Consider the following 12,410-nt stretch of genomic DNA (forward strand, 5'->3'; position numbering starts at 1 on the left):
AAAAATGTATTATATATCTATGTTAATATCATTTAAACTTAATTTTAAAAATAGAAAAGTGTTTGTCTGGATTAATAAAATTTATTTAAGTATTTGTACCAATTTAATTATATACGTAATAGTTACTAAATTTTTAATTATTCAATATGTATTTATTATTTCATAATATGTAAAAAATATATAATAATTAAAAATAATTTATATATAATATTCATCTCGCACCTTGCGCGCGGATCTTAACCTAGTTTTCTCATAAACTGTAATCATCAATACATGCTTAGTGATCTTGATTTTTGTTATCTAGGATTTGATTGGTAATTTTAAATTAAACTAGAGTAAAAGAAAAAGGTGAAATGAGTGAAAATAAAACTTGTGAAAAATAAAAGAAAATAACTTAGGCATTTTTACTCTAGCAAAATATTAGTGGTATATGAATTTGTAATGATTGTTAAAATTCTTAAATTATATTGTTATTGGTTAAGTGGATTCTAACATTCCACATCTTCTTCTCGGCAAAAGACTACTGCGGGGAGAAGTTGGCCGTGCTGATGATAAAGGGGAGACTGCTCTATTGGATCCTAAAGCTTACTATGGAAGTATTCATCCTCCTTGTGGGACTTTTTCGTCACTTGGTTGGATGATTACACATCCAACCAAGCTGCTGACTTTCCTTCTCCACCTCACAAGCATCATGTCTCTGTTTGGGTTGCTCTTCTCAGAGTTATACACCTCACATGCAGAAGCTTTCAGCTGAAATCTGCCAAGAAACTTTTCTCTATGAAGACTACATTGCTTCACTTACACAATCAAGAGAGTTGTTCAAAGATAAATTTCTCTTGTGGAGTGCATGTGAAAAGAGTGACACAAAGGAAATTTTCTTGTGTGCTGTGAGAGATGTTGCAGAAGAAGGAGAACTCTGTCTCACACCATTCGATTCACCCACTTTAGATGACCTCCTTAACACAATCGAGAGGCACCACTTCAAGTATGATGCAACCATCAAGAAAATTGATCAGCTCCACTTACTAGCCACGCAAATGGTTAATTCTGGATCTGAATTTTCTTTGATTAACAATAGAAAGTTTTGCTAATCTGATTTTTGCAGGTAGCTGTAACCGAATCAAAAATTCTGTTGATTGAAGCTAAAAGGAATAAGTTGGTGGATAAGCTTGTGAAGCTGTCTTTTTTTTACTACCGTTCTTACATACAACAGCCAGTGAAAGACTTTGTCATGGGACAGTTGATGCATGATGCTGAAAGAAGAAACTAAAGGTATGGGCCTCTTCATGTTGCTCTAGGTTATATACCGCTGTGGCTCTTGTTTCTCCGTTTGTTGTTCATGACAACAGACACTATGTCTTCATCTCGCAGGTTCAGATTTGTAGATAGAGTCTTTGGAACTTCGAAGTTGGGAGGATCAGTGGAAGGACTTGTCTATGTTCTGCTCGGCCTAAGAGATATGACAACAACACATGAATCTTCTTTTAACACTTTGATCATGCATTTTGAAAACTTACACTTTACCTTTGACTACGGAGATAGAGTTGTGAGACTCAAAAGGTTGTTCTTTTTCATTGTTCAGTTTGAGATATCTTGCACTTTGAATGTTTGAGTTTGAGAACTTTATACAAGAGCGTTGGTAATATCTCATTCAGCATAGATCTTGCATATGTTCTTTCTCTGTTAGTGGTTCTTTCCCCTGAAACTGCTGCAGCAAGGTTCTTTATACCATCAGTCTTTGTAGGATTGATCTTACTTTCTCCCCATAGCCACACCCGGTATGTATTGTTAATCAGAGTCGATCTTGATGCTGCAGTTTCAGGGGCAAGTAAGCTTCTCATAAGTACTGGAAACTGAAACAGCCTCACACCTGAGTCTCTTAGCCTTTGTGATTTGTTTCACCATCAGGTTAAGTTCCTTGGGGTGAAACATAGCTCATGTTAATGGTAGTTAGTTTAGTGTGTCTCTTCATACAAGAACTATGAAAAGTATGATAGTAACTTGAAGCGTCCTTCATGTTTTGTTCGATGTAAGTCAAATACCATTATTTCAAATTTCCAATTAACTCAAAAACAGAGACAAAACTGGAAAAAAATTACCAATATAGGTTACGGTAGGTGTGACTAATCACTAATCTAATCTCAATAAAAAAAATGCCACAACCATTTGGAAGCTTGAGAAATCCCCCAAAAGGCAACATCCATAAAAATAAATGTAACATATTATATATAAACCTTAAGGCAAAATCAAAGAGACAAATTGTGTTACAGCAACAACAAAGACAAAAGGTGGAGAATGAAGGAAAAGAACAAAGTCCATTCACTTAAGCAGCTGCCTGAATCGGTGGTCCGTTTGATCTGTTGAATCCACGATCATAATACTCATGGTATTGTGGAGGAGGAGCATTGTTGTATCCATAATCTCCTCCATCTTGTTGAGCTTCATAGTATGGTGGAGGTCCACTGTAACATCCTCTTTCATGACCACCACATCCTCCACCTCTCCCTCTACCAGATGGCCGCTCAGGTTTCATACCTCCATCATCAATTCATCATACTCAACGTTCACAAATTCCCCTGACAAAAAAACACAATCAAATCCACACAATTGGAACCATTGCCCACAGCTAACTAAGATTTTGGAAAGGAAACTGTGAATTCAAGAAACTAAAGATATCAGAAGTCACATATGCTGAACTGATTGGATCTTTAGAAGCACATGAGAAAAAGCTCTTTCCTGAAGAAGAAGAAGAAGAAGAAGATTCAGAAGGAGCATTCCATGCTCGGTTCAGAAACATGAAGATGGAAGAAAAAGAGAGAGCAAACTCAAATCAAACAAATTACAAAGAGAAGAGGTGGTGTGGCTACTGTAAAAAGGATAATCACAATGAAGATGTATGCTTCTTCAAGCATGGAAGAAACCAGTTTGATGCCAACAGAAACAGAGAAATGAGAAGTTGTTTCAGTTGTGGCAAAACTAGTCATTTGTCAAGAGACTGCAGGCGCAAGAGACATGAACAAGCTCAAGCAAATCAAGAAGAAGATGATGATGAAGAAGAAGAGGAGTACCAGATGTTCTCAGCAAGGCAAGAAAACAAACAACCACTTGAAGAAAACATGTGGCTCATCGATAGTGGTTGCACAAATCATATGACCTTTAACGAGAATCTGTTCACCAGAATCAGCACAAGGGTCAATGTTCCAATCCGTGTTGGTGATGGAACTGTGATAATAACTAAAGGAAAAGGAGACACTAGTCCCCAACATAGCCAAGAATCTACTAAGCGTTTCTCAGATGGTTGAAAACGGCTATGCCGTTACCTTCAAGGATCGAAGGTGTATTATCCAAGACAAATCAAGAAGAAAGATAGCTGATATTGGAATGGTTAAGAAAAGCTTTTATCTTCACTTGGAGATAAGCAAGCGAGAAACCAACTGCTGATTCAAAGGCAAGCGAGGACGTATTTATCCAAGGAGCTGGGTACGCTGAAGTATCAAAACAGAAATCATGGAAGATTGAAGAAGCTGTCAATGGTGAGAGGCAGAGAAAAACAGAGTCTTACAAAGACAAAACAGATGTCAAGAAAATCAAAGAAGTGGTTCAAGGAACCATAATGAAGAACTTGGTGATCAAAGACGACACCAACCAAAGGAAAGAAAGTGCATCTGAGAAAGAGATGGAGCAAAGACTCATTAGCAAATCAGTTGATCAACACTCAAAGAAAGAGAAACAGAGGAATGCAGAGAAAGCGTATGGAAAAGAGAAGATGGGTCAAGAACCAAAGCACAAAGGATTCAACTTCAGAGAGATAGAGAAAACTGATAAGACTGAGGTAAGCTTTGAAATCAAAGCAAAGAAGATGCAAGAGGACTACCTGTGTATGTCAAGCCACAAGTCTGCAAGAAGGAGCTAGGACAAAGAGACTTCTCAGCAAAGCAACTGCAGAAAAACGAGAAACTGAAATCAGTTGAGACTGAGGAAACATCTATTCAAGAGGGAGCAAAGAAACCTGAGAAAGAAGAAACTGAATCCATGAAAATTCAGAGCAAGAGGGAGACTGAGAAAATGAGTTTACCAAGGAGCTATGCAAGTGTTCTTATGAGCATACCTTCAATAAGCAAAGGAGAAAACAGAGGCACTTCAAAGGTATCAAACTTTAAAATTCTGAGCTGGAACCGAGGCAACAACTCAAGGAATCAAGAGGGGGTGTTGAGAAGTGATTCCTTGAGTAAAACCTGCATATGAAAGGAGTGAAGACAGTGAGGAGAAGAAGAAGCGTGAAGCACAAGAAACAAGCAAGAAGAAGAGGAAGAAGAATCAAGAAACGTGAAGGAAGGAAGGAAGAAGAAGAAAAGTCAAGGTCAAAGTCAACAAGGAAGTTAGTTATGTAACTAGTAGTTAAGGAGCGAGTAGTCAAGTTAAGAGTCAGTTGGTTAGTAAGCTAAACTAAGTTTAGAATAGTCAAGCTTTGGAGTGTAAGATTAGTCTAAGACTAGAAGTATGGAATAGGTTTGAGTGACCAAGGAAGTGTGGTAAGTGTCAGCAAGAAGTCTAATATAAAGACAGTGTCATCGTTTGTAAGAAGGTATGGAAGAATGAATGAAAATAACAGTTTGGTAAAACAAAGTCTTGCATAAACAGAAACTGAGAAAATACAGAGAAATAAAGTAAGAGAGAGTACGAGAGAAACAAAAGAGACAAAGTGAAAGAACAAAACTGAAAACCAGACAGAATCACAACAGACTCAAAACATCATTATTCATCAAGGATTCAGAAAGCAAGCATATACCTTGATTCTAGCATCTAAGCGCTTGAACATTGGAGTATGCTTGAGAATGTCTGGTATGACCATAAACCTGCCAAGGTCTCTTGCTTGCTTGGATCATCTCCACTGAGATCTTTATACCATCAGTCTTTGTAGGATTGATCTTACTTCTCTCCATACCCGCACCTGGTATGTATAGTTAGTCAGAGCCAATCTTGCTGCTGCAGTTTCAGGGGCAAGTAAGCTTCTCATATGTACTGGAAACCAAAACCAGAAGCCTCTGAATCTTCCCAGCTGGAGCTTGAATGTTTGTTGCTTTATACCATCTATTTCTCTTAACATCTCTTAGCAAGAGCTTCAACCCTAGTTCCAGATAACAGTCTCCACAAATGTGCGCTACTAGACAAACCCAACCACTGAAATTCTGAAACTCGCTTTTGCTCATTCGAAACTGAACCAACTCAAACCAGTATTAGCACACCAACGATATATAGCAAACTCTCATTATTCCTCGTGTCAAACTTGACATCTTGTAGCAGAAGTTTCATAATTCGCTGTGATCAAAAGACTATCAGAATATGTCACTGTGCTAACTTTATACTGTACATACAAGCTGCATATTTTATTTTTCCAACTAAGCATCACTCTGCATGTCTCCGTTGTCACTGAGTATGAGCCTTCCCATAGCCACACCTTGAGGCTTCTTGGCCTTGTCCTGAAATTAACACATTGGTTCAAAACATCTTCCGACTTCTTTGTTCAACTACACTGAATCGGTTGAGGACCATTATACCTAGAGAGAGTGTGAAGATCTTCAGTGTAATCAAACTCTTGCGCACATGTCTGAAGAGACTTGAGAGAATCGGTCCAGGTCCCAAACATTTGGTTGAGGAAAGTCTAAGCTAAACCAACACAAGATTCATGTCAAGATAATCAGCTGCTCATCTAAGGCTAACAACATGGAAAGCGGCAAGGGTGAGCAACGGGAACTACACCACATCAGACGTCTCAAGATAAACTCAAAAGGAAGGCAGGCAGCCTGATCCATCATCACTCATGTTCGATAAGCTAGTTTATCACATTTATGCAATTTCATCAAATCTAGAGATATAAAAGAGAAGATTTAAGAAAATACTAACCTTGTGAAGATGAAGCTTCATGTCAGCGGTGAAAAGTCCTGTAGTGCGTCCAAACAGAGTCAATTCATTTCTCATACTAAGCGACATTGATTGAGAAGAAACCCATCACGACTTCGAGATGGAAAGCTTCAGATTTGGGGGAGGGTTTTCGACTTGCGAATTTTTCAAAATTCAGTCCTCTTTGTTTATCCGGTTCAATATTTTCGGTTTAATATAAATCCTGGTTTAATGTAAGACCCGAGTGCATTATGGTTTTTAACGGTTTTCCGTTTTGGATTTTTATGGGTATGTAAAGCACCTTGCGCATACCTACTGAAACAAATATATATTTTTCTTATAACTGTTCCATATTATTCTAATAATGCCCAATCACTTTGTTATCTCTACTTATAAACCATTCCATTCCATATCACTTTGTTATTACTTTTCACATTTTAGTTATGTTCATGTGTTTTTTAAAAAATTGGGTCTCGGTCTATTTGGGTTTAATAAAGTTCAAACTAAGGTTTAATAATCTATGCAAAGCATTAGCTAGGGATGGGCAAAGAACCCAGATCCGAAGAACCGAACCGAACCCAATCCGAAAAAATAGTACCAAATCTGAACAGAAATTGATTAAATATCCGAACGGGTTCAAAATTTTAGTATCTAAAGAGCCAAAATCGAACCTGGCCCGAACCGAAATATCTTGGGTACCCGAATATAATCAAAATAGATTTATATACCTAAATATATTACTTATTTTTAGATTTAATATATATTAAAAACATCCAAAATATATAAGATACTTTTAAGTTGAATAAAATACATGAAAATATACATAAATAGTCAAAAATAAATATCTAAAATAGCTGAAATATATTCAAAACAACCAAATATTTGAAATATCTATTGATTTTCTATCCAAATATTCAAATCAAACCAATTTATATGTTAATTTTAGGTATTTTGACATATATTATACAAATTTACATGTAATATATTATATTATTTTATAGATTTTGAGAAATTTTAAGGATATAATGAATATTAAAATTCTAAAAATAATTTAAATGGGTTATCCGAATCCGAACCGAACCCGCAAAGATCCGAACCGAACCCGAACCGAAATTTAGAAATATCCGAATGAGGCTGAAATCTTTAAACCCAAAAATCCAAAACCCGAATATATCCGAATGGGTACCCGAACGGCCACCCCTAGCATTAGCATACTCGGTTTTTATTTTAAAAAAATTCAGTTTTGGATTTTTGTGGATATATAAAACTCAAGTATACCCAATTTTTTTTAATAACTATTTCAAATTATTTTAGTGTCAATCCTTTTGTTATCACTATTTAAAATCATTCCATATCACTTTGTTATCACATTTTAGTTATGTTCATGTATTTAAGAAATTGTGTTTGGGTCTGCTTGGGTTTAATAAAATTCGAACTGGGTTTAATAATCTATGTAAGATCCGCTTTTAGACTTTTACGCGAGTATACCCGAAACAAATATTTTTCTTATAATTTTTTTCAGTTATTTTAGTGCCAACCACTATTTTATCATTATTTATAAACCATTACATACTTACATATAGGACTTAGTACTTAACCGATTTCGGCGGTGATTTAACTCGTTGGTTGGTCTCGATATGTTAAGGAAATAACGTTGAGCTTCTTTTGGAAAGAAAGCCTGAGATATCAGCTAAAAGCTTTCAAGCCAAATAATCTTTCCGTTGATGGGGATCGAAGCCTCTAGTAGGTGATATTGTTAATCAAATAATTATAGTTCTAAACTTGCATTCAAATTTCATCAATCATATACATACAAATTTAGGGATGTTATAATAGGTTTTGTTAGCGGGTTTTTAATGGATTTAAAAACAAAAAAATGTCCATTTAGACTCATTTAGTTAAATGAATTTTGAATGGATAGTTTTGTTAAGACTCATTTATTAAATGTGTTCTACTTAAAACTAAAGGAGACCTTGTTAAACCATTTAACTTAATATAATTTTTTTTATAGTAAAATGTGATTGTATAGTTTGCCGAAAAATTCGATCTTACGATTCATGCGGAAAAATTCCAATTTTGCAGTTTTGGCAAAAAAAATTGGATTTTGTAGTTTTGACGGAAAACACATTTTCTGGTTTTGACGAAAAAATCTGATTATGCGGTTTTGGCGAGAAAACTCAATTTTGCGGTTTTAGCGGGAAAACTCTATTTTTACGGTTTTGGCGGGAAAACTCACACATTTTCTGGTTTTGACGAAAAAATCTGATTATGCGGTTTTGGCGAGAAAACTCAATTTTGCACGGTTTTGGCGGGAAAACTCGTTTTACGGTTTTGGCGGGAAAACTCATTTTACGGTTTTGGCGGGAAAACTCGATTTTATGGTTTTGGCAGGAAAACTCGATTTTACGTTTTGGCAGGAAAACTCATTTTTTGCGGTTTTAGCGGGAAAAACTCGATTTTACGGTTTTGGCGGGAAAACTCGATTTTACGGTTTTATCAGAACAATTTGATTTGCGCTTATATAATAAAAATCAGTTAAATTTTTTATTTGTTTCATTTAATTTTTGTTAAAAACAATAAAGTTAAAACAATTAAAAATTAAATCAGCAATAGTTTAAATGAGTCTAAATAAATCTAAATGTGTTAGTACAAAATTTGTGGATCTAAATGGATACCTATAATAGACCTATTTTTAAATGGGTTTAAACGGATATGGGTTTTAGATCGAGTGGGTCTTAAGCGGCGTGGATTTAAAAGGGGTGTGTTTTACCATTTTAACATCCCTAGATACAATGATGTGAAATGGTTTTTTTTTTGTAATTCGGTGAATCACCAAATACTCAAATAGAAAAGGCCGACGTGTGGTGAAGATCTACGAATCATAAGCCACATACTTCTATTGTACAATTTGGTATATAGTAAGCAAGTATCGTTATATTATATAACACATAATCATTTCATATTAATTCACCACCATGACAAGTTTAAATGATATTCTTCAGACTATTCATATATCCTTCAGATTCATTCATATATATTCATTAGTATATATACACTATGATCAATAACATGAAGAATTAATAACACAATTCTATATTATAATTATTATTATGAAAGCACCTGCATATATACCGGATACTAGGCGTTTTATCCGCATATGCGGGCATAATCTTCTTATAAATACTTATTAGCTTATGTTTTTTTAGAAATAATTCAAAAATATATATGTCAAATATTTTTCATTAGATATATACTTATTATTGTGTTAAATTATTTAAAACACTCATATCTTAGAAATAATTCAGAAAATATCTTTATATAAATGTTGTTGCTTGATTAATATTTAATTATATTTTTTTTGTATCTCAATTTAAAAAAAATTATAATAAAAATATTGTTTCCAAATATCAACACAATATATATAAGAATTATCTTATTTTTAGTATGTTTTGATAATTTTATTATATTATTTTATAGTCAGTTATTTAATATAACATATAAATTTAGTATTATTAAAATAAAATTCATTTTTAATTATACATAAAATTCATTAAGGGTATTTTTAAATTAATAAATTAGTGAATCAGTTAGAAAATAATAATAAATCAATAAGCTAGCTAAAAGTCTAAAACCTAATAAAAATATGACATATAAGAAAAACTAACTGAATATTTAATATAACATATAAGTTTAATATTATTAAAATGAACTTAGTTTTAATTATATATAAAATCAAGGGTATTTTTAAATTAATAAATTAGTGACTCATCTAACTGATAATAAATCAATGATTTAGCTAAAACCTAATAAAACATGATAAATAAACAAAATTACCTAAAATTATGAAAAATATGACAAATCAGTAAATTCACTTTTTAAATAATAGTATAGATAAAAAAAAAATATTAGGTCCAAATCAGATAATATCTGAAAGGAGAGAGATCTACGTGGCAATCACTCGTTTGGGAAAGCGTACGAGGAACTCCATACTAATTTCTAGTAACCAACTATGTTTGTCTTTAAATTTAACAACGCGGGTAACACCATAAAAGGAAACTTCCTCTCCAATTGTTCAAGTCACCTTCCATGCTAAGATCACAACAACAACACGTCTAAAACGCGACGTGTCTTTCCTTCTAACTTGCACCAAAAGTTATCGCTGAAAGCTCCAAAGCAAAATCTACTTACCGGTGCTAACGTACTATCCCTCTAGCTGTCGCTTCTCAATCATCTTCTTCTTCTCTTTGTCCAACCAATCATTCCTATTTATACGTTTATAATATATTTATATTTTAATTACATAATAAATCATAAACCGCCATACCAAAAAAGATAAAGACGTATGTATATAAGAAACCAAAAGCTTGTCAATCATTCACCTGAGTCACATCTGCCTTTGAGCTCCATCGAAGATGATGAAAGTGAAGAGTTTTATTGGTTCTAGATTGAAGACTTACTCAGCAAGACAAGGTGAAACTTTTTTCTTTCTTTTCTCCACTTTTGTCCAAGAACATCTGAGCGATATGTTTCTCTTCTTCTCTTAATTAGTTATTGAAAATGTTTATAAAGAATGTTGAAATGTTTTATACTTTGGGATTCTTTAGATAGGTTCTCTAGCCAGAGTCCAGAGATTAATTTACTACATTTTAGAGAAACATTTCTGAAAATCTCTGCCATAACAAAACCTATTTGAGTTAATCTAAACTGTTCTTTTTCTGTCAATGAAGCAGAAAATTCTGAGAAGGAATGTCTCCGTAGCTTGACGTGCAAGCTAAGTGTTAACGAGGAGTACAAGGAAGCTTTCAGGACAAACTCCTACTTAGAAATTCGAACAAAAGCTGAAGATCAATTAGGCATAACATTCTTTAGCAAACTCTCTTCTCCTTCATCCTCAGATCTGAGCTTCCATTCACACTTCACCCATTACTTGCTCGACCCTCCTCAAGAAACTCTCGATGCTCTTATGCAAGACACGAGTTTCCACTATCTTCTAGTTAAGTTCTTTGACTTTAGCTCTGAGGCTTGTGATGTATGCGAGTCTCTCCTTCAATGCATCCAACAAATCAAGATCAATCACATGAAAGTCAAAAGGGTTATCAAGATCGGGAAAAAGGTTTGTAATGGTGCTAAAACCCCGGAGTATTCACCCGAAAAGTTATGTGCTTTGATATTTCAAGAGCTCTCGAGATACGCCGTGCTGAAAAACCCTTTGTATTGTATCATCAACGAAGCTCAGTTTCCCAGAGTTAATGATGCAAACTCGGATTTGCTCGCTAGATTGAAATCGAAAAGGAGAAGAATCAGAAGAAAAATCAGGTTATTTACATTTTGCAAGAAGCTAGGAGGTTATAGTCTAAAGATTTCTCATATCGCGATTGTTATTACGTTTCTGATAGTGGCATTACACAGCATACTCGGTGTTCTAGCAGCTCCTGTTTTACTCGGTTTATGCTGTCTTTTGAGGAAGAAGAAAACAAAAAGAAAGATGGAAAATAAGAGCAAGACTGATACAAAGCTAGAGAAGCTGGGGGCACAAATGGATATAGCAGCTAAAGGAACGTTCATAATAATGAATGATTTGGATACGTTGAGTAGACTTGCTGGGAGATTATGCGATGAGATAGAGCATAGAAAAGCCGTAGCTGCTATGTGCGCAAAGAGTGGGAAGGTTGAAGTGTTAAAGGAAGCCTTGAGAGCGTTTAATGGGAATGAAGAAAGATTCTCAGAGCTATTGCAAGAGCTTGAAGAACATCTCTACCTATGTTTCCACACTATTAATATATCAAGAAGATTAGTGTTAGCGCAAACCACAGGACCAAGTTCTTGATTATTTGACTCTGTTGGTTCATCAAAATAAATACTTCTGCATGGTTTTATGAATTAATTATCTTTTTTTTTTGTCACGAAAGCTTATATTAAACTAAAAATCAAACGGGTTCAAACGATTACAACCGGAGTTAATCTCAACGGCTAGACAATAAACGAAAAGTAGAGCGATAAGTGTGTTAAAGGGGCGAAGATACCCATAGAGATGCTTCACTTGAAACCCTGAAACTGATGTTCCAAAGAACATACTAAAGTCGGAGTATGAACCGACGACGGGGGACCCTAAACAGCGGGTTTGAAGACAGTTGGTGGACACCAACACTGGTGATGGGAGACTCTCCTTTTCTTTAGATAAGGTGTACGTAACTGATAAGAGCATTGGAGTATGATCTTGTCTGGGAATCTTGATGGAACTCTGTCGAAAATTGTTGGCCCGTAGGAACAGCTGAAAGACTCTAGAGCCGTAGCTAAGAGCGATAGGAAAAAGCCTTGTCTGCCTAGATTTGGCTCTGATAATCATGAACAGAGGAGCAGAGACTGTTTGGGCTATGTGAACCCTGTATACGATGAGACTGTCCGGAGAGACTTGGTGATCTTCAACAACCCCGGAAAGGCTAATGCTCGGTGAGAACGGAAGGACGGTTGAGGCTGACAATGTCTTCGATTCCATAGATATGTTTGAC

The 12,410-nt window shown here is 34.9% G+C and overlaps 1 protein-coding gene and 2 long non-coding RNA genes across 10 annotated transcripts; 2 read left to right on the forward strand and 1 right to left on the reverse strand.

Annotated features, from left to right (window-relative positions):
* The first annotated feature begins 519 nt into the window (after window positions 1-519).
* On the forward strand, window positions 520-1,757 carry LOC106293861. The gene is made up of 3 exons (XR_001260664.1): window positions 520-1,040; window positions 1,106-1,272; window positions 1,372-1,757. It is a non-coding gene; the product is annotated as an uncharacterized LOC106293861 (long non-coding RNA).
* A 654-nt stretch (window positions 1,758-2,411) lies between these two features.
* On the reverse strand, window positions 2,412-6,043 carry LOC106294088. Of its 5 annotated transcripts, none has more exons than XR_001260727.1 (6): window positions 5,905-6,043; window positions 5,559-5,804; window positions 4,790-5,480; window positions 4,109-4,235; window positions 3,875-3,939; window positions 2,412-2,576 (listed from the first exon to the last, which is right to left on the reverse strand). It is a non-coding gene; the product is annotated as an uncharacterized LOC106294088 (long non-coding RNA). The 5 variants fall into 5 exon arrangements; XR_001260726.1 differs by having other exon boundaries at window positions 5,559-5,833; XR_001260728.1 differs by having other exon boundaries at window positions 4,076-4,235; window positions 5,559-5,833.
* A 4,239-nt stretch (window positions 6,044-10,282) lies between these two features.
* LOC106293367 (UPF0496 protein At1g20180-like) lies at window positions 10,283-11,883 on the forward strand. Of its 4 annotated transcripts, none has more exons than XM_013729043.1 (3): window positions 10,295-10,371; window positions 10,629-11,217; window positions 11,311-11,883. In XM_013729043.1, the coding sequence occupies exons 1-3, from the start codon at window positions 10,314-10,316 to the stop codon at window positions 11,726-11,728; spliced, it is 1,065 nt and encodes a 354-aa protein (XP_013584497.1). In that variant the 5' UTR covers window positions 10,295-10,313; the 3' UTR covers window positions 11,729-11,883. The 4 variants fall into 4 exon arrangements, with proteins under 4 accessions (XP_013584496.1, XP_013584497.1, XP_013584498.1 ...); XM_013729044.1 differs by having other exon boundaries at window positions 10,632-11,217; XM_013729042.1 differs by having other exon boundaries at window positions 10,283-10,371; window positions 10,632-11,883.
* Window positions 11,884-12,410: the final 527 nt, after the last annotated feature.

Source organism: Brassica oleracea, chromosome C5 (assembly GCF_000695525.1).
Source record: "Brassica oleracea var. oleracea cultivar TO1000 chromosome C5, BOL, whole genome shotgun sequence".
In the NCBI taxonomy this organism is placed as follows: domain Eukaryota; kingdom Viridiplantae; phylum Streptophyta; class Magnoliopsida; order Brassicales; family Brassicaceae; genus Brassica; species Brassica oleracea.